The 22,566-nt window shown below is 44.5% G+C and overlaps 1 protein-coding gene across 5 annotated transcripts in view; it reads right to left on the bottom strand.

The window, feature by feature from the left end:
* RPH3AL (rabphilin 3A like (without C2 domains)) overlaps positions 1-22,566 on the bottom strand; it is a 959,424-nt gene that overhangs the window by 23,733 nt on the left and 913,125 nt on the right. For all 5 annotated transcript variants that reach the window (XM_078679864.1, XM_078679866.1, XM_078679867.1 and 2 more), the window contains one exon: positions 16,218-16,409. In XM_078679864.1, coding sequence (XP_078535990.1) covers positions 16,218-16,409 — 192 coding nt within the window. The remainder of the gene's footprint in view (positions 1-16,217; positions 16,410-22,566) is intronic.

The following is a 22,566-nucleotide window of genomic DNA, read 5'->3' on the forward strand; positions in this document are numbered from 1 at the left end:
GTTTTTTAACACCCCAGGATCAAGAGAAGGTTTCTTGAGCAGCGGCTTAACCACTGCCCTCTTCCATTGCTGGGGGAAGATGCCATCCCTCATGGCCCTGTTCATGATCTCGACAAGAGGGGGCAGGAGGGATTCCCTGCACTGCTTGAGGATCTTAAGCGGACAGGCATCTAAAGGGGAGCCAGACTTGGTTTTATCCAGAAGGTTCTCCAATTCCTGGAGAGAGAGAGGAGGAAAAGAGGCCAGAAACCCCCGTGGAGAGTTCTCGGAAGCAGCTGCTGCAGGGACAGGGGGGACAGAAGGCTCAGAGGTTATAGACCTCTGTAGCTCTAAGGCTGAAAAAATATCCGCGATCTTGGTCTGAAAGAAGAGCGCTATGTTGTTACAGAGCACCTGGGAGGCGATGACAGGATCAGGGGTCTGCAAGGATGTCAGAGAGTCGACAATCTTGAAGAGCTCTTTCGGGGAGGAGAGTGAAAAGGTAAGAGCAGTAAAATATTCCTGCTTCACCCTTATAACCTCCGCCTTATAGCCCCTCAATAAGATCTTATGCACCTCTTTATCCTTTAGATCCCAGCTGGTATGCCAGAGACGCTCCTGTCTCCTGACTCCTTGTCTAAGGAGTCATAGGTGCTCAGAAAACCATGGAGCCGATGGTTTTTTCCTCGCCGAGTAACGCAGCCGTGTAGGGGCCAGCTCGTCAAATGCCATGGTAACAGCATTGTCAAACTGCGAGACCGCCAGATGGATATCTGCCTCCTGGGGAGTATACATGCTGGAAATCCAGGGGGCAAGGGAGATATTAGAAATATTTTTAAAATTCCTCCTTGATACCATTTTGCTCGGGACCTTTCCTCTCCTGTCAGCAGACAGAGAGGTCACTTCGATCTGTACGGCGAAGTGATCCGACCAAGAGAGGGAAAAGGGGTCCTTTACAGTCAACCTATCGTCGTTGGAGAAAACCCCATCAAGCGTATGACCAGCTTGATGGGTGGCACCTCTCACCAGCTGATCCAGCCCACAGGCGGACAGGGCATCCAGCAAGGTGAAGGTATCACTAACCTCCAACTTCTCTAAATGAAAGTTCAGGTCACCCAGAACTGTTAGATGTTCATGACCAAAGTAAGGTTCAAGGATGTGAAATAGCTGTTGTCCAAAATCAGCTCTAGGGCCAGGAGGACGATATATCAGAATCCCATTGAATGGGGATTCATGGACTCCCTTAAGCGAAAAATAGAGGGCCTGAAAGTAGTCCTGAGGGTCCGATAGGGGTAAGGTGTAACACTGCAAGCTATCCTTATAAAGGATAGCCAGCCCTCCTCCGACCCGCCCAGTTCTATCCAGCCGGGCTAGGAGATATCCCTCAGGTACTGCCTCAACAAGGTCGGGGCCAGACGAGTCCCTTGCCCACGTTTCGGTTACAAATACCCAGGAGGGCTTTCTGTCCAGCACGAAGTCCTTAAAGGCAATATTATGCTTAACAAGCGAGCGGGCATTGATGAGGAAGCCATCTTCTCTCACAATGATGCCACCCTTGTTAGTATGGAGTCCCATAGGGTGAGGAGAAACAAGGGGACTAGAGCCTCCAGAAACCGCAAGGGAACACCCACAGAATAGAGGATGTAAAAAATCCTCCGGAAACATTTTATAAAAACACGGGAGCTCGGGTGGTTTGAGCCTAAGCAGATCATGCCTCCAGTACCTGATAGTCATAGAGTTGTCCTCGTAACGACTCGGTAACCAGCCGACCAGCCCGTCCTCAGCGCGGACGGGCGCAGACGGGCTGGACTCTGGCGTGACTCCGGCGTCACTGCGGCGCACACGCAGCGCGCACACGCTGCGTGCCATCATATCTGGTTTAAGTATGGCTCCAGCCAGTCCACCTGACTGCTAGAGCGCAGAGTGAGTCGTGAGCTTTCCTAAGTTCCCCCCAAGATGGCGCTCACCAGGATGGAAAGCGCGAGGGACAATCCGTCAAATAGCGGTGCGGGGCACAATTAGGATGCGGCAATGCGGAGGGGAGATTAAGAACAAGGTAAAATATAGTGCCCAACCAAATAAAAATAAAATGACAAAACGGGAAAATTTAAAAGCACTGAAGCGTCTTAACACAAAGCGCAGCGCGCAGAAGTGAGGAGCCTGCCACCGTTTTTCAGTTGTGTCCTCAGTATCCTCGGCATGTTTTATTTTAATACTAGCTACCTTCTTCTTTGGAAATTGTAATTTTTTACTTTGATGAGCAGGTTCCTTGTCTTTGGACTTGACGTGCTCTTCTTTGTGTTCTGACCGTCCTCTTCTTTCCGATTTCTGTGAGGAAGTCTGAAAAGATCGAGAGGGACGTGTATCAATATCTTGATATCTGTCAGGTTTTTTCAAATTATCCCTATTTCTAAGGTTGTATCTTTTTTCAGAGGGCTCCCTCTGGGGAGACTTGCCTCCTCGTTCTGGAGATCTATCTCTTCGTTGAGGAGACTTTCCTCTGGTCTGAAACCGTTTTTCTCTGGGAGTGGATTGTTTATTACCCTCCCAACTATTTTTTGGAGTGTTGAGATTATTTTTAATAAATGTTTTTTCAGGATTTTCATTTAGTTGGGGTTTTAGTGGATTCCCACCCAAACTATCTCTACCTAATTCTTCATGGGATTTTTCTATGATTCGGGCAAGTTCAAAAGGTTGTTCTGCTATATCTGTTTCTTTCAATTTCTGGCGGATCGCCACAGATGCTGCTTCTCCTTTTATGTTGGCTAGTAGTAAATGTAAATGTAAATGTACAGGAATTTATATAGCGCAAATCACCGAGCGGTTTCTAAGCGCTTGCTTAGGGAACCCGTCCTGGTATTCCCTTGTGAGATAGCCCCGACAGGGTATCCGCAAGGTGAAAGCCAGGCATCCCGCCGCGAGGGGCCGTTGTGGAGATTAAGCAAGCTATTGCCCAGAGTCGCAGAGTGTGAACCTGTGAATCGAGTAGGCACCGGAGCGAGAATTGTCGAGTCCATGGACATTTTAGGACTCAGGACCCCGCCGAGCCGGGAATTGAACCCTGGTCCCGGGCTGACCTCTGCTTCCAGGTCTGCCTCCTCTAACCAGTGAGCCACACTTCTCCACTGCGGAGTAGTAGTATACTATACAGTATATATATATATATATACGGAGTAGTAGTATACTATACAGTATATATATATATAGTAGTATAGCCGAGACTTGCTTAAAGTCTTTCAGTAATTTAATTCCTAGAGTTAAAGCAGGTTCTGGACCGTATTCATTTTGAATCTGTCTTAGTACGTCTGGTATAACCGCCATGGACGGAACACCATGTGTTTTTGTGTAAATTAAAGCAAAGACAGTGCCCCAAGTGTCACAGTCCTCCACATTTGGTGCGATCCCCATTGGAAGACAGATAGTCAGAATGCTGTGTTTCTCATGAGGTGTAGTATCAGGAAATACCGCCTCTATTTGAGTGATTTTCTGAGCTAACCAGAATGGAATCTGTTCCCGTTTTGCGGGAATTTTGCCAATGGTTGATTGTATATTCTGTGGTGTTATTTTATTTGTGTTCCCCTGGTGAGGGGTGGTCTGTGGAATTTTTATTGCTGGTTGGACTGTTGAAGTCCGCATGACATATTGGGCCAATTGTCTGTGTATTTTAATTAATATTTTTAGCTGAGCTAAGAGTTCTCGGTCTGACATCTTTTCAATGTCGGGATGTGGTGTGTAGCTGGCTAGAACCGGCCACGTGGCTCCTGGTCTACCTAGTGGACCGAGCCTGGTGATGTGATTTTGATGATTTAGGGAGCCTTTAAACCAGAGCAGGTGCTCTTGGTATGTTAGTGGAATTTCAACGTCCTGGAAAGGAGCATATTCCTCTGGAGGTTCCCCTATTTTGTAGTAGTGGAACTCTCGTGTCACAGCATGTGCTGCTGGAAAGTGTATCCAGGAATAGAATACCTCTGTCTGACGATATTCATGGGCCTCTACCACAAATAGGACTGTACCACCTCTTGTTGATACTCCATTATTTATTAGTTTGTAAGTTACACTCTTTCTTACATTGACTGGGATCAGTATGGCATCCCGGTCATTTTCTTGGAGAGTTGTGTCTTCTAACAATAGCTGAGCTGCCAATTCCTCTCTTTCTCTGTCGTCATCCGACATTTTTATTGACTTAAAATTTTGCAGAGCAAGTTTCAAGGAAACAAAGATTAGGTGCACAATATTTTGGAACACTGTATCCTTGAACGTGGACTAAACCAAAAACTAATACATAGGAATCTCTTCCTACTAAGTTCCGGTGGATATTTACCTTTCACCCACTCCAGACGTCTTTTGGAGTTTTTACGGGAAAAGGGGTCTGTGTGAAAAGCACGACTGAGTTACTCTAGAGTCTTGCGTTAGATTATCGCCTTACCAAATGTTGGGCGCCATATAGTGTAGTTCCTATATTCCCAATAGGCTCTGCGCATTGGAATAACATAAACGGCAGTTTAGACGTAGGACTGAGGTCAACTAGGTCTCTACTGAATATGGTAGACTTAATTAGGTTTGCCAGCTAGCTCAGAGGTCACTAGAAACTTTCTCGAATGTTCAGGAAGGAGTTTACTCTCCTGATTAGACAAGAAGGGATTAGTTTCTGACAACCGCATAAACATGACAACTTTGCTCCCTCAGAATAAAGAGTATATCTCTAGAGTCGTGTGAAAACAATAGACAGCTGTTTCACTCAATCGTGCATGCTTAATTTCACCAGGAGTGCAGAGAAATAGAGAGACAGGCGTTTTCAATGAAAGTTGTTATTTATTGAGCAGTCTTCTTTCTCATGCAAGAGAAATGAATTGCCACAATTGCAATATTTATCATGAAGTAAAGTGCGTACAGTAAAAGTAGTATTATGAAATAATACTGTAAAAGCATTGATATGGTTTCTTAGCCATATGATACTTTAAAACGGATAAAATATAGACATACATAAAAACATTGACTAACGTACTCAACTGGTGCTTCTAATATACGCCTACCCCGGTGTACCTGACCTAAGCCTAATACCTGACCTAAGCCTAATACGTGGGAAGGAGTAAGTAAGTTGCAGTTTAAGTTAAGTGGGTTTTTTGCCAAGAATCTGAATCAAGAATTCTCTTAAGGTTTTAGTCGGCCCCGTACCTTGGTTTATAGAATGAAGGAGGTCTTGTATCTCTCTCTCAGGACTCTATCTCCCAGCAACCTGCAAGGGTGACTGGAAACACCGGAGCTGGATTTCTCGGCAGGAGAAAAGACAGCGTCTCTCTCAGTGCGTCAATGGGAGGGTCAGCTTCCTTCGGCTCTCTCATCAGCTGGGCTTCGGGCAAGTAGATAGCCGCTCTGCTCCAAACCACTGTGTGTTTGCTTAAGGCAACGTTGGTATATTTATACCTTAAAGGTGCCGTGTTTGACGTAAGGTAGGACATAAGACGTCACCAAGAACTTACAGTTCTTTCTGGACTCCAGGAGTTCTTGCACAAATCAAAACAAAAGCAGGGGGAATTCCCGAGCTGCTGGAGGCATGGTTTGTTTAAAGAACGCGTTGTACTTTCTAGGAGTCTATGGGAGTAGCCTTGCCGTATTTGGACTGCATTGGCTATGACTAAATATGGACATGATTCTTATGCCTTTATAAGGATATGATTTGTTATAACCACATAAGGGCATGAATCGGGAATATTTAAATAGGGTCCTAGATACGTTCACAACATGGCTGCTGGGGCTAATGGTGAACTGGCCCAACCTCTAGCTGCTCGATCCACTCGGCCGCACAGAGGCTGGAAAGCTTGTGCTTTGTAGTGGCTGGGGGGGAGGGGGTAAAGATGTGGCAGGAAGCTCCTTCCGTGGCCATGAAAGGAGTGAAAGGCAAACTAGGGTTGGCGAGGGTCCATGGAAAGGAACGAAAGGTGGACTGGGGTTGGCGAGGGGCCATGGAAAGTCAGTCATGTCCAGCCTACATCGAATCATGAACTTTGCTGCATCTCTCCCATCAGAAATAGCTTGGAAAAGTACCCCAAACTGGACATGACCAAACACATCAAAAATTCTGCAAAGACCGCCTTCCTCAACCTGAAGCTTCTCCACAAGATTAAACCATTCATTCCTAACAAAGACCTCAAACAAGCCACCCAAGCACTGGCGCAATCCAGACTCGACTACGGTAACGCAACCTTAACCTGTACCACTAAAACCCACCTAACTCCGCAACACAGCAGCCATAATGGTCTCTGGACTCAGGAAATACGATCACATTTCTCCTGCACTAAAAGAACTAAAATGGCTCCCAATTGATCAGCGGGCATACTTCAGAACAGTCTGCCTTACGCACAAAGCCTTACACACAGGGGAACCAGACTACCTGGCCGCCAAGCTCAAGAGGGCAGGTCAGACAAGTAACCTCAAGAGCTTCAACTCCCTCCTTCTCATCCCCACGAGAACACGCAAACAATCAACCGTAGCCAGGTCATTCACGGGAAACGTGCTCAAAATCTGGAACTCCATTCCAGCAGTCATCAGAATGATCCCGTCCTTCACAAAATTCAGTACCTTAAAGCCCTCCTCCTCAACCGCTCCAACCCAAAGGGATAACCCCTGCCCCGCGCCAAACCCTATCCCCGTTATGCTCTGGTTCCGCACCAACTGATTCACCTCAGCCAATACCTGAGGTTTCCTCACGTCACTTGCACTCCCTCAACTATGCATACAACAAAGACACCTCAAGACTCTACTACTATCTCAAGAATACGCAGCAGCCGTGGACTTCTGAACGTTTAACATTGCTTTATTAAGTATCTTTTATAAAACACTGTTGTAAAGCGCTACAATACCCCCGGGTCAGGGCAGCGCTATATAAAACTCCTAAAATAAAAAATAAAAATAAATAAATATGGCCCAGGACCTCTCTGGACCATGGGCAGCAGCTACGCAACCGAGTCCCACAGGGCATGGGCGTGATGGCCCAAAAGCCATGTGGTGTTCACGGATCGCAGTGCTAGGCTGGTGGAAAAAAAAAATATTTTCTAAAGAGTCCAGCCTCTTGGATTCCCTATCTGTTGGAGTGGTAAGGAAAGTGCCAGGATGTACACAGGAGAGGGAAGCTCGGATCACTAAGCTCTCATGGGTAGGGTGTTGGGTAAGGAAGGGGGGGTCTCCTAGGGTGGGGCGGTGGTGGTGGGCAATCATTCTGTTCACAGGAGTCCCTGTGCAGGGGTTGGACCGATTCCCCAGCAGGACGTCCGTGAGGGCTTCATTAAAAGAGAGAAGTGTTTCTAAGGTGGTCACCTACATGATAGACTTGGCTGCCATGGAGGGTAGGTCAAGGCCTGGACCTCCGTCGCCCTTCTCACCACCATCACAGAGGACGCCCCCTCCTCTGTAGCCATGGTGGGAGGAGAGAGCATGCCAGTATCTGGAGAGGTGTCCAGTCCGCTGGAATCTGCCAATTTCTCACACCAGTACATATTTGGGTCTAGGGGCTGGTATTCTTCAGGGTCCAGAGATCCATACCAATCCTCCCCAAGTCCCAGCTCATAAGACTAGGGCTCTGGCCTGGAGGACATGGCTTGAGTCCGCGTTGGAAGAAGCCCCTCTGCATTGGGGATGAGAATGGGGACGGGCCGCCCGAAGCCAAGGTTGAGGTGGAACGACCAGAGCCGGTCAGGATCCATCCATGGATGCAAGGAACAAGACTGGAGCCGGGGCCGAAACGCATGCGAAGAACCAGTGGAGGCCTCTCCAGAACCTGTGGGGCCTGAAGGTGCACCAGCGGGAACAGTCTACTCAAATAGGAGGTATATGGCCTCAGAGAACTCTCAAAGTTCAGCAGGGGGTCGCTCCGGCACCCAGAAACTTGGACAGAAGCGACACCAGCACAGCCACTGGACCTTGAATGATTACGCATCCTCATATCGTCAGGGGACTTCGATGGACGGGGCGCAGTCAAAGACCTCTTTGATTTTTTACTCTTCTTGCGCTTGTGGGACTTAGCCAAGGACAACTTAGAGTGGGCAAGGATCATGGGTTCTGCAACTGAATCCGGGACCTCATTCTCGACCGGGATCGAGGCCATCACGGGGAGCACATGGGCAGCAAGAAGCTTGAGAGTGCACGGCGCAGAATTCGACGTATGTCTTCGTGTGCTCGAGGCACCAGAGGCTAACAAGGTGCAGGCACGTCTCCGACATCTATCAGTGACAGGCACCGCAGGGCTTGAAGACGCCCTTCTTACTTGAAATCCTGCAACACAGGAAAAAAATCTCCAAAGACAAAAATTCGAAAAAGATCAGTCACAAATTTATACGGGTAGCTATCTGATTTCTGTGAAAAGAAAAGAACAGACGTCAGTGTGTTGAGGTGGTGCTTATATAAGCACCGTGTATATCACCTCTGGTACAGACAAAGCTGACAACGCAACTTGGAGCTGAATGATGCCACCTACCATCGTGCAGGGGTACTACTCACGAAAAATTTCTAGATCTCATCTGATGTCTGGAGATATTTCTAAGGTAAGGATTCTGCTTCTAGAAGTCAATATTAGATAAGATAAAACAAACCAATGCTGTCCTGCCACTATGTGGGATGATAGGAAGCCAAACACCAAAATACCAAAAGAGAAAATACTGATAGAAGGGTAAACATGTCCTTTATTTTTAGGATATATTTTTGGTTTTAGAATTGAAACCCTTATCCTTTTTATCTTGGAGACCATGGCCTTAGGATACCATGGTTACTGCATATAAATCTAAACAACAAAAGAGGGAGATAGAGGAAAAAGGAGAGTACTCGTCCTCCAAACTATTATTAAATAACCAAAAGGAGTCACTACTAGAAAAACGGAAACAATGTCAACCTCGTAGTGGAAAGGAAAAACGCTTTCTTTTAAGTAACCCTCACCCATCAGGGTTACCCCTTGGTGGCATGCTTCATCATAGGGTTCATCCCCACCCTGCTACGGAAAGGGGCGTGCTACGACCGACCGATACGTGGGAGCACTGATAGTATGTTTTGCCTATACACCTACACTGATTGCAATGATATTTGGAGTGTTTTGTTTTGTAAAAACTGGTTTAAAAATATCTGGCTAGTAGGAAAAGGTTGATTTTATTCAATCCCCTAGTCGATATGATTGACGAGAAACTTTTAGGGAAATGACCCTTAATTACTCTGGTTGACTGGTTACAGGCCCTACCTCAAAGCTTTTCATCAGGACCGAAGGGGGTTACTCTCTGTTACCACTCATACAGTCATCAAATCTCTTAATAAGTAAAAATATAGATATAATGAAAATACATGAAAATAAAGGTATACAGCATCTATTTGGTCTGTTATGTTTTCTACGAAGGTTGGGAAAGAAAAAGTCATTTAAAATACGCACAGCCCGTGGGCCTCGTAATTGCATTATGTGTGAGTGGATGGTGATATATTTCTCATACTCAATACGTGAGAACACTGTGAAAAACTATTTCAATGCAAGGGTTAAGTTAGACACGCAATACATAGACACACACAGGACTTGCTCCCAAATAGAACAATGCTGCACACAATACATTACATACATGTAAATATGACCTAGTTAGGCCTCATGAGTCCAAACGGGGAAGAAGGGATGCTTGTAGTCATACTCTGTTGGTATAAAACACAGTATTCCAAATGGGACAATTAGATGCAGCAAGCGGTTTGGAAAACATCCTATTGTTAGAAGGAGAGGTCCACTAAACCTTAAGTTACGGAATACTGAAATTGTGATGGGAGGACTTACTTCGTCAAGGCTACTCCCTCGTTATGTGATTGCGTGTTCGCCCGTAGCGCCAGAGATGCCGGAGGAGCATGGCGTGTCCCGTAATATACAGGGAGGACGTGCTGCCGTCGGCATCTTTGGGGCGGTGCGGCTCTAGACCGCTAACTATCTTGAAGAGAAGAGCTCTCTCTTTGCCTAGCAGAGTCACGTCCCCTGTCCACGGGTTGGCGCCTGGGTTACTTAGCGGTATTATTTTCTTTTTCGTGTTACCATATTAATAATGCACAATAGGAAAGTACCCACACAATATGAGAAAAACATAGCAGCGGAATGAATATGATTATTTCCTTTTGAGTTTTAATAATTATCGGAAGTTATTGTCAAGAAATGGGAGAGTAGCTGGGTGGTGGAGCGTCCACTTTGATGAGGTCACACCGGCATTCATCTGGAGCAGAACCTGGAAAATTTGAATAAAATTATAATAGAAATTATGATACAATACACCTTGTTTTTGTCTGGCAGGATATACAAGGTGGATGAATTTGTAGACATAGGTGTGTTATGTTGGTGCAGACATAAAAGCCTGATTTATAGCCGCCCAGGTGGGCCATCCATTGTTAGTATCAGACTTATGAAAACACCATTGGGAAATGGTCGCAATGCTAGAAAGCTTCTCTGGCGCTGAGGTGGATCTAGGGTTAGTCACATAAACTGACCCCAGGGGATGTTTTCATTCAGGTCTACCTCGTGTGACTTGAGCCTACAAACCCATCGCTGTTCTTTCTCGAACAACTGGGACTCTTGGTTCACTTGTTAGATTACTGCCCAACATAAGTAGTTAGCACTATGGTGGTGTTCCATGTAATGGGTGGCCATTTTAGTTGTTGCTTGTTGGCATCTGAGGTTGCTACGATGCTCACAGATTTTGGTCTTGATTATACGTGACGTCATCCCTATATAGTGTAAGTCACACGGGCAGGTAATTATATAGATTACCCATTTGGTGTTGAATTTGGTGAACCATTGTAATTCCCATGTTGTGTTATCATTGAAAGTGATGGTTTTACTGGTTTATGTCAGATGGCACACACTGCAGTTGCCACATGGTTGGTGTCCGCTAAGAGGTGTGATGAAACTATCCCGCTGACCTAGGTGTGGGTGGCTCGGTGTGTACTAACATGTCACTATGGCTTCGGCCTCTCCAGTGAGAGAACATCTGTTTCGGTAGGTATACAACCTTTATAACGAAACTTTTACAACGAACTACCATTACAACGCAACTTTTACAACGCAAACTATTACAACGCATTGCTCTGGGGGGCGCTCTAGGATAGGGAATAGGTTAATTTACTATCCAATAACCTTCCCTACTATCCACGGGGACTGGAGTTGGAATAGTAAATTAAACTATTCACTATCCAGCACCCCAAAGCGCTATGCGTTGTAATGGTATGCGTTGTAAAAACCGCGTTGTAAAGGTAGGCGTTGTAAAAGTATGCGTTGTAACGTCATACATCCGTTTCAGTACAGGCGTATCGCTGCCATTCAGAATTCACCAATGTTTGCTGGCAATTTTGTTCACCTTACTGAATGACTGGATCTCCAGGAAAGAAAGTGATTTCCTGACACACAAACATCCAGTAACTCCATATTTCTATACTATCCCCAAAATACTCAAAACTCTGCACCTATCACTGGGATGTCCCATTGTCTCAGGTATAGGGTTGATTCTTGAACCACTCAAGAGTTGTTAGGACACGAACCGAACGTCCACGACAAGTAGAGGGGATTGGTCCGTTCATAGAACTACAAACCCCAGAAGGACCACGTCAGGGAACTACAATTCCCAGGGAGCAACGCGAGGAACATGCACAGTCTGCGCCGCCATAAAACGACCCAGGGAGGCAGAGAACGGCGTCGGATATTCCGTGTTCGCGTGAGGGAACACACGGCCGGGACTTCTAGGAAGGTGAGACTTTGTTTCCGGACTTACATGCTTGTCGCCCGTGTGTGGCGAACCCAGGGAAGTGCCAGAGCACCTAGGCTGACGGGTCCCGCTGTTCGTGCGCTGAGTCGCAGCAGTTAGGAGCAGCTGTCCACGTTAGTTTGTTTACGAGCAAGCACCTCGCCCTTTGACTCTGAACAAGCTGCAGTCCCCGCTCGAGGGTTATCGAGCGAGACGGACGCAGTCCTTGTGTTGATCATTGCCACAGTCCCCGCTCGAGGGTTATCGAGCGAAACGGACGCCGTCCTTTGTTGTTCATTACCCTAATCCCCGCTCCAGGGTTATCGAGCGAGAAGGACGCCGTCCTTTATTGTACATTTGCCACAGTCCCCGCTCAAGGGTTATCGAGCATGAAGGACACAGTCCTTAGTTGTACTTTTGCCCAGTCCCCGCTCGAGGGTTATCGAGCATTGTGGGACGCCTTGCCCTTTGGCGTGGGTTTCTACAGTCTAGCTGGAACCAGCCCTTTGTCCTGTGTTTTGCCCACCGTTGGAGAGTGTCGGGACCAACACCAATGCGGAGGACGAACTAAGGAGTACAACTGAACCTTGCCGCATTACTCGAGTGGCATTGTCGGTCACTGCTTAGCACGGGGCCCTCTGTTGGTGAGTGCTGGGACCGGCATTCGTGCAGAGGACGGTTGGACCCTGAAGCAGGAAACTCCAAGGGTTATCTAAACACTGTAAAAGTTCTCAGTGCTAATTATACCTGCTGGCAGTTCAGTGATACAATCAAACCAGGTTTACGTAACGCTACAAGTCTGTCCTGTGTTGTTGTGCTGTCACGAGCCTTTGGGTGGTGCCCGTCAATATCCGATGCTGAGGAACTAGGCGATTATAAGAGTTCAAGGCACGGAAACATATCTCACGTTGGGCAGTAATCATACAAGTGAACCAAGAGTCCCAGCTGTGCGAAAAAGAACAGCGATGGGTCTATAGACTCAAATTACACGAGGTAGGCCTGAAAACATCCCCTGGAGTCAGTTTATATGACTAACCCATAATCCACCTATGACCACCTCAGCGCCTGAGACGCTTTCTAGCATTGTGACCATTTCCCCATGATACTTTCATAAGCCTGGGGTCAGTTTTTATGACTAACCCTATATCCATCTGTGACCACCTCTGCGCCTGCGAAGCTTTCTAGCATTGTGACCATTTCCCAATGGTGTTTTCATAAGTCTGATAGTAACAATGGATGGCCACCTGGGCAACTATATATCAGGCTTTTATGTCTGCATAAACATCGACACATCTATGTCTACAAATTCATCCACCTTGCATAAAATCCGGCATTGGGGCTCTAGCACCAACTGCCACCAGACAAAACAAGGTGTATTGCATCATAATTTCTATTAGAATTTTATTCAAATTTTTCAGGTTCTGCTCCAGACGAATCTGGGTGTAACCCCATCAGAATGGACGCTCCACCACCCAGCTACCCTCCGATTTCTTGACAACTTCTGATGATTATTAAAGCTCAAAAGGAAATTACCCTAGTAATTCTGATGCTTTGTTTTTTTCACAATGTTTGGTACTTTCCCATTGTGCACTATTAATATAGTAACATGAAGAGAAAAAATAATTCCCCTGAGAGGCCCAAGCATGAACCCATGGACAGGGGATGCACCTCGTCTAGGCAAAGAGACAGCTCTTCTCTTCAAGATAGTGCTGCACTGCCTCGGGGACACCGACGGCAGCACGTCCTACTTGTATATTACGGGACACGCCATGCCCCTCCGGTATCTCCGGAGCCACGCGCGAACAGGCAATCCCATATGAGGGAGTAGCTTTGACGAAGTAAGTCATGCCATGACAATTTCAGAATTCCGGAACTCAAGGTTTAGTGGACCTCTCCTCCTAACGATAGGAGGTTTTCCAAATCGCTTGCTGCATCTGATTGTCCATTTGGAATACTGTTTTAAACCAACAGAGTATGACTACAGGTGTCCCTTCTTCCCTGTTTGGACTCATGTGGCCTAACTAGGGCATATTTACATGTATGTAATGTATTGTGTGCAGTATTGTTCTATTTGGGAGAAAGTCCTGTTTGTGTCTCTGTATTGTGTGTCTAACTTAACCCTTGCATTGAAATAATTTTTCACAGTGTGCTCACATATTCAGAGTATGAGAAATATATCACCATCCACTCACTTTAGTGCCTGATGGACAACACAATGCAATTACGAGGCCTACGGATCGTGCACATTTTTAACTACTCTTTTTCTTTCCCAACCTTCGTAGAAAATATAAGAACAGACCAAATAGGTGCTGTATACCTTTATTTTCATTTTCATTATATCTATATTTTCACCTATTAAGAGATGTGATGACTGTAGGAGTGGTACACAGGGAGTAACCCCCTTAGGTCCTGATGAAAAACCTTGAGGTAGGGCTTGAAACTTGTCAACCAGAGAAACTTAAGGTCATTTAACCTAGAAGTTTCTCGTCATCCCCATTTTTTAATCATATAGACTAGGTGATTGAATAAAATAGTCCTTTTCCCACTATCCAGATATTTTTAACCCAGTTTTTACAAAACAAAACACTCCAAATATTGTTGCAATAAGTGTAGGTGTATAGGCAAAATATACTATCATTGTGGCCACGAATGCGTCAGTCGTAGCACACACCTTTCCATAGCAGGTTAGGGATTAACCCAATGATGAAGCATGCCACCCAGGTGGTTACTGTATATAAAATCATTAGCCAACATACTCAGAAGAGTGAATTTATTTGGTAGGCCACACTGGAAGTTACGAGGGAAAAAACATGAGGTTAGGGATAACTTCAGTGCCCACACTATGCTATCCAGGGAGGCGGAGAAGATGAAGAAAGCTTCAATACAGGAATATGTCATTATCAAAATCACAATGAGCTTGGAACCATACCTGAATCTTGTTACAAACCCATGGGAGAGATCACTGCGTACAAGATTTTATTTAGGTTCTATGCGTAGCCTTTTTTCCTTTCTCCTGGGACAATTTGACTCAGCCACCATATCAATATACCCATGTGATGAATCCTCCCCAAACTACTTTTGCACTTAGTATTTGCATTTTGCATTGTTTTGCACATTTTATAAACAGTTTGGCAGAAAATTTTAATACCTGTTTTAGTACACCTGTTCTTGAGAATAACAGCTATCTAAAACATAAACCTGCAATTAATTTACTAAAGATGTTAAGTACAACACTTTCTAAAGCTGCTTGGAGTGTATAAGTTACTGTAAATCCTAGTTTTTTAAATTCAAAATTGGTCGATCATTGGCAAAGCTCCCTCCATTGTTGCGTAGGCGGCTGCACCGGTTTTATAATTGTGCTTTTACATTTATTATTTAGTAATCAATAAGATATTCTGTGTGGAATCTATAGTTGGACATGTATTTTTGTGCTTCTAAATGACACTGTGGTGTACAAACCCTTTGTGAATTGGGCCCCTACAGACTTGATCACAACCTACAGAGAATTATTGTAGATTCAGAGAGTAACCTCAGGCTGAACAACAAACTATTAACCCCTTCCATGCTGATGACGGCCCCCGTCCGTCATGCATGACGGTGGGCGTGTGCTGATGACGGCTGGGGGCTGTCATGAACCCGCCTACTCATTAACACGGCCGCACAGGCGCAAAATCGCGGCCGCGCCCAAGGGGTTAAGTTCAGAGAAGCCTATGTTTCACAAAGAGTGCTCTCAAGCTTATAAATAACACGGAGAATCAATCACAAAATATATTCATGCACTGTATTTACTTTACCTGCTAAATAAAAATCTCTCCTGCTCTAATCTAATACAGCCCGATTGAGAAAGAATAAGTGGAAAACTCAGAAATATGCTCCTCATATGTTTGGAAGAATTTTCCATCTTTAAGAATTCACAAAATATTCTGGGAGTCCTTTTTTTTATTATGTTCTCCTCGGGGAAATATTTCCCATGTAGAAACTCTGGCTGTGCTCCCCCATTGAAAATAGAGGTGTTCCCTCCGCTTTCCCACCTTGAATTCAGAATTAAATAAACTAATGCGGCAAATCCGGATTACTCACATTTGCCAAAATTGTGAATTGCAATATTAGTGAATTGTCATGCTAAAATGTTTTGGCATTTGGAGTACAAAAGACAATGAGAATGTAAATATGGCAGGAGCGTTTACAGTGGTGATTGAGGGAAATGTACTGACTGGCATTATCTGAATTTCATGTATATATGCTTTTCTGCTAGATTTTGCTAGTGGCCATTTCACTTCCTGTTTAATTCATGACCAAGTTTAGACTTTTGCAATTCAGTTTACACCAGTATAAAATAATCAAGTGCTTCATGCTCTGCTGTTCTTAAAACGTCTCTCAATGCATTTTCTTTTGTGGAAAATCATGGAAAATGTTAGCAGTGAAAATGTTAATTGATGTCTAAATGTTTTAACATAATGTAACATTAACGGCGTTTAAAAATGGCTGAACCCATCCACTCACCAGGGGCACTCCTGCTGATGTCACTGTCAGAATCCTCATTAAGGGTATCTCCTGGGAGGCTCTCTGTGGCACTGATGGTTCCACAGCGCTCGCTTCCAAGGCTGTTTGTGCTCGTGGAAAGGGCTGCATTAAAATTGCCCAAATTGGACTTGGCACCACCGGCAGATACAGCTGTAGGCTCAGTGCTGGAAACTACATGATAAATCCAATTTACAACGGGTAGATAAATGTTCCACTTTACTAGTCGTATTAGCATTCTACATATGAATCACTATAAACAGCTGTAAATTGCAAATATAAAAAGTCATTTCTGATTACAATATGGAACACAGAAAACACTCTCATTGGATTCTACTTCAAAGCAACTCACCATTATTTGCGTGGAAAAGACACAACAAAAACTTAAAAAGGCATTCGTTTTTTAATTTTTTTTTATTTTTAGTTTTTATATACCGTATACAATCACAAATACTGTTGCAGGGTTACCGACAACTGGCATAGAACGCTCGTACAATGCTGTATATGTGGTTACCCTCTTACTGGTAAGATTTTGACAGTTAATAATCACAATCAGGGGTCTTGAAACTGGGACTGGGTACTCTTTGAAGAAAAAAAAAATCCCACTTCTTCGAATGTCCTGAACAGGCCTGGTCTTGTATTGAGGAACGGCTGTGTCTTCTCCAGAAAGGCAGAGAATGAGCAAGAATCCCCGGAGAAAAATGGAATTGGTCTCTGCTCTCGGGTGTAGAGGACCCATCGTCGACCGAAGGCCAAAGCGCGGCAGGACCAGCTTTGCTGAATCCTGGATGTGCAGCGCCTTGAAGATAATGCATCATTCCTTTGAACTTCAGTCTGTATTTTAAGCTGGTTGCCTTTGTGGGTGACAGTGGACTATTATCTTCTATAGTGAGTGGCCATGGCTGGACTGGGAATGCAAACCGGTCCTGGCAATTGAGTCTAACTAGCCACTGAGGGGGGAGGGAGTGTGTGGAAAATACTGCAGATGCTTTTGTTACAGGGGGCTGATATTGCAGCCAAGGTGAACGCCCGGTGAATGCTCCAGCTAGTCCGGCCCTGTGGGCGGCAGATATTATTAATGTAAATACTGGATGAACAATGACATTAAATTATGCCCGCTTTATCTTCCTTCTTTGACTATTGTTTCTTGTTTTTAATATTGTTGGCTACAGTTTGGTTCCCTTTCCCAACTGACGGAGTCCTAAGTTTAACTTGTTTAGGGAGACAGATGTTTCCTTATCAGGAGTGTGGGGAGGGGGAGTTGAGGCTTCAGGGTCCCTTTGTTGGCTCAGTTGTATTTTATATTAGTCCTATGTGCCTGGATTGCTGGAATGTCACCACACTGTGCTTATTAATGCAGGTTTCAGGATCACGGCTACCAAGTTCGTCTCTCAAACTCTTGTGCTGCGGTGTGATATCCGGTGTTCTCTGAGGCCAGACCTTCATGTTCTATCAACACGGAGGTCTGGCTCCAGAGTACACTCACTGCCAGAATCTAGCATCCTAAAAAACAGTAGAGCATCAATGCGTTTCGGTGGGCCATACAATATCACTGCCACCTTCTTCAGGAAAAAGATATCTCCCAGCCACTTTTTATCTTTGGCAGCGAGTGTACTCCGGGGCCAGACCTCTGTGTTCGATCAACTCAGAGGTCTGTCTCCAGAGTACACTCTCTGCCAAAGATAACAAGTTACTTGAGAGTGAGGTAAGAGAGGTCTGCCTAGAAGGAGAAAAGCCCTTCCCTACATTTGCACAAAGTCCAGGATTCTATATATATCGGCGGGCATTATCATAAACCCGAATAGAAGGTACTGGAGTTTTTTTTAATCAAGGTTTTAATCCAGCTCTTATTCCATCTTTTACCATGATCCCTGTCAGGGAGACATTTAAAAGAGATTTGAGGGCGATTAATAGGTATATTTTCAGTACCATTCCCGTATCAGGGAGATTCCTATCAACATTTGTCTGAAACTGCCTTATGCTTTTACTAAGTGAACAAACTATGGCTGGGAGATATCTGTTTCCTGAAGAATGTGGCAGTGATCTTGTATGGCTCACCGAAACGCTTCGATGCTCTACTGATTTTTAGAACGCTAGATCTTTGGGACATTTGTGAGGCAATAAGATATTGAAGTTTCAACAAGCAACAAATGATCCGACATGATGCAGTTTTAATGACACAATATGTTGTGTAATTTGTTCTCCAACTGTGTTGTCTTTCATTGTTCTTTTTAAGGATGCTGAATTGTTTTACTTGTATGTAATGAATTGTTTTTGATTATGCGGAAGGATTTTTTAATTATGAACTGATATTTTTAAGTGTGAATACTTGATTCATGTATTGTATGTGATACACAAGACTTTTCATACACAATATACTTGTTTTAATAAATTGACTTATTTCTGCAATATTGAATATAATTTGTTTTTTTACCTTAATATTTTGGTGATATGGGATGTATGGTTGATTAAGTTAAACAAAGAGGAATTTATTTGACCTTTGTTATATTGGTGACCCACTTCTTTGGTGTTTAGTGGGCCCCTCTCTCGTTTTTAAGATCAAAACTACCCCATGAGATGAGAGGGGCTACTAGTACAGTAAACCTTAAAGCAGGTAAACCTCCTGAGAAGTGTGAAATATTGATTCGAAAACTCTTACAGAACTTTGTGCCACTCGCTCAGCAAACGTTGCGTGCCTTCTGATCCACGAAGACCAGAATGGCTTTATGCCTAATGGAAGCATTCAGCACCATCAACACTGCCTTCATGTGGCTCTTGCTCACGCAGGCGAATTAAGTTAAAAAACACTGCCCTCCTGCCGGTGGATCTAGAACGTGCCTGTGATACAGTACACTGCTCTTTTATGTTGGCAGTCCTCTGCAAGATGCAATTTGGCCCCCGTTTTCTCCATCTGATTGAAACACCATATACAGTACTATGAACTAAGTTCAGGGTCAACGGTGTGCTGTGTTCCTCCTGTCCTACATAAAAAGGTACCAGCCAGGTTTGCCATCTCTCACCGCTACTTTTTGCACTGGTCCTAGAACCAATGGCAGAGCTGATAAGGCACAGCCATAGAAAGCAGCTGATACAATCCTGTGTAGGAAAGCTAAAGCTAAACTAATTAGGGCAGTTCAGTGGGGGGGGGGGGATACTAAAGATGTAATAGTAGCCACCAGAAAAGAGTATATCTTGTCCAAACCATAAGTAAGAGGGTGTGAGAGGAGTTGAAATGCATTTTGGCATCTCCTTGCTCATGGCAATAGAGGCCCCATCAAGATACAGGATTTTCATATACAACCTGAGGTGTGGTCTGACCAAATTCCCAGGTCTGCTTTGGTTCCCAGCCTGGCCTTGATGGCAACCAATCTGATTAACACAATAGAACTCCTAGGGTCCCATGGATTAGAGAGGAGCGTAATCCAAATTACCTGTTTTTTACTCTTGAAGAGACGGCCATCAATTCAATGTAGGTGAGAAAAGCGGACAGTTTGGATACCATTCCAGCAGATTTCTATCATTTGGAGCCTTCGATATGGGGCCTTATATCAATTTACTGTCAAATTTGATTGCGGCTGGCTCAGATATTCCCACCAACTGGAGTAGGACCAAAATAATTTCAATATTCAAAAAAGCACTAGAGATAATCCGGCTAACTATAGACCGATCAGTCTTATTGACATTGCCCAAAAGATCTTTTGAGGGCAGATTCTTATTACAGTACAGGACTGGATACAAGAAGCCAGGGTCTTATCCTACTTGCAGGCGGGGGTCAGGGAGAATACAAGTACGACTGATCAAGTCTTTATTGGTTTGGAAGACTGTCTGGCTAAGGCGAGAGCACCTGTACATGTTTTTTGTAGATCTGAGGGCAGCCTTTGACATGGTCCCTATGGTGAAGCTGTGGTCTGTTCTCTATAAAATGGGATTGCCAGAACCACTGCTGTCCATACAGCAATAGTTATGCGCAGTGGGAGAACATCAGTATTGATGTGTCAAAAAGTAAACAAGTTAATATAAACCCCAACACTGTCCTTCCCCCTGTCTACCTGCATAACGGACCTGAAACTGTGCTGAGTGCCTTTCGCCCCTAATGTTACTACTGAAAGATTCAACATTTTGAGAATTCCAGTCTCAAGTACCGTCGGACGCAGCCCATTCCAGAAAGTGGTAAGCGCCCCCCACAGTCAAAGTGCCAGTTCTGGATCACTTGAATAAGCAAGAAAAAGACCCTTCGCTAACCCAATCGCTCAGTGTCAGCAAGTGTCACTTAGGAAGTCCCAGCAAGTTCTTGCCCCGCTGCAGGGTACTTCATGGTCACTAGCCAGTTGCGCCTTGCCCCTGTCCAGCATCTCTGCTCCTGATTGTTGTCTTTCACGACTAGATCAGGGTCTAGCATCACCAACCACTCTTCAGCCAGTCTGGGGCAGTGAAGTTCCAGGTTTTACGATCTGTTACCACCTGCAGTCTCGTAAGAGTTATGTTCTCTTAATGCTTTCTTGACTTCAAGAAAAGGACTGACGTCGTTTCTGCACTCGGAGAGTAAAGTCAGTAAAGCAAGCAAAAGTGCCATTGTCACAGCGGACTGGTGGCGCACTGTGAGCAGTCTGTACGATAGCATCTTGATCACAGTAGTTAAAGATCTGAGCAATTATGGACCGTGGTGGCGCCCATGGTTGTGACAAAGTGTTCCAGAGACATGCAGCTGCAACTATTTGAGTATAAGGTCTTCCACAAACTAATCAACTGTCAGACCTTCTGAAGATTCAGGGACCCCTATTATGTGGAAATTATTTCTGCTGGAGCAGCGCGAAATCCTCCAAGGTGCCTCTTGGACACTGATGGTAGCACTCAACGTCTTGACATGGGACTTTAAGGTCTTAGTGTAAGCCAGGAGTTCCTAAACGGTGCGCCATGGCTCCCCGGTGTGCCACCAAAATCAGCCAGGGGTGCGTGGTCGCAATTGCTGAACCGAATCCCTTACGAATTATTCCGGCCTTTTGAGTGCAGGCCGGGTGCGCTGAGTCTGGCGTCCACTGGCGGTGCTGCATCGTCAGAATATTTCATACCTAACATCTTTTACTTGTCCTAGGGGCTCTCAGAAAACAGTTATGCCCATCCAGAACAAAGTATATTACCCACCTGTATTTATAACACCAACATTTGTTTTTATGTGTTTGAAGTCACTCAAAGGTGTTTTCAACATAAAATATCTGTGCGAGTTCGGCAGCGCGTCATATCATTTTATTATATAAAAACAAGACAACATTGTGAAACATGAGGTAATCCACTTGTCATGTAAGTCTCAGCTGATGGATTGCTTGGCTTTAGGGGCAGGAAAGACTGTACTGCAGTATGCACTGTTTGACATTGATAAAGCGCCTTCTGTTAACGTGCAGCACTTTGTATTCCAGTTGGGTCAAGCTACAACTTGTTTGAAATAGGATTATCATTGTGAGACCTTCAGCGCAATGAAGGAAGTTTTACATGTGACTGCACACTAAAATCATGCTTACTTGTTTAAGTAAAACTGCCACTTTATTATGACTAAAATACTTTTTAAATGAAAAATAAGCTGACTTCCGCAGTTCTTTTCAGCCGGCCATTGAGACCAAATGAAACAATTATCACAGAAATAAATTAATATTGATGTGTATGCCAAACTACAGGACATCCAGGAGTTAACCTTTACATGCGAAACCTTGTCATACATGTTTATTAAGTCATGTCCGAAGGTTCATAAGACAGGTCAATTATGCAATTATGTACTTCAATCTGATGTTTTTTTAAATATAAACTAACTCGCACAGGGTTGTGCTTTATATGACTTGACACTGGAGTTTTTGAGTACTTCGCAGTCTCTTATAAATGAGGAGATATGTTTGTTGACTCCTCATGTACTTAATCCAAACCATCCAAAATGGATCCATCAAGTTTATATAAGGCATCCCTTGTCCTGGTAATGCAGGTGTAACCTCATTTTTCTATTCCTGAAAAAAAAAAGCAAAAACTGGGGACACAGAGGACAGAGCTAAGAAAAAGATTATACCAGAAGCAAACAAGCATTGGAAAAGTTATTAGGCCTCGCTTAAATGTGCTAACAAAGTCAAACAACATTTATACCATAATTTGTTTGCATGCTGCACATGCTGTATTTGCATGCAGTAGCACAGTGTTTAAGATTTTGACATGTGTGGATTCCCAGTGAATCATTGTTGGAAGCCAAGAACTCCCCCCCCCCCCCCCCCCACTAAGTCGTTATTGAAAGCCAGGGTCAGCCAGCATAAGCAATTTTTGTGATTTGAAACTCAAAACAAAACAAAAATACAAA

The sequence above is a fragment of the Lissotriton helveticus genome, chromosome 3_1 (assembly GCF_964261635.1).
Source record: "Lissotriton helveticus chromosome 3_1, aLisHel1.1, whole genome shotgun sequence".
NCBI classification, from domain to species: domain Eukaryota; kingdom Metazoa; phylum Chordata; class Amphibia; order Caudata; family Salamandridae; genus Lissotriton; species Lissotriton helveticus.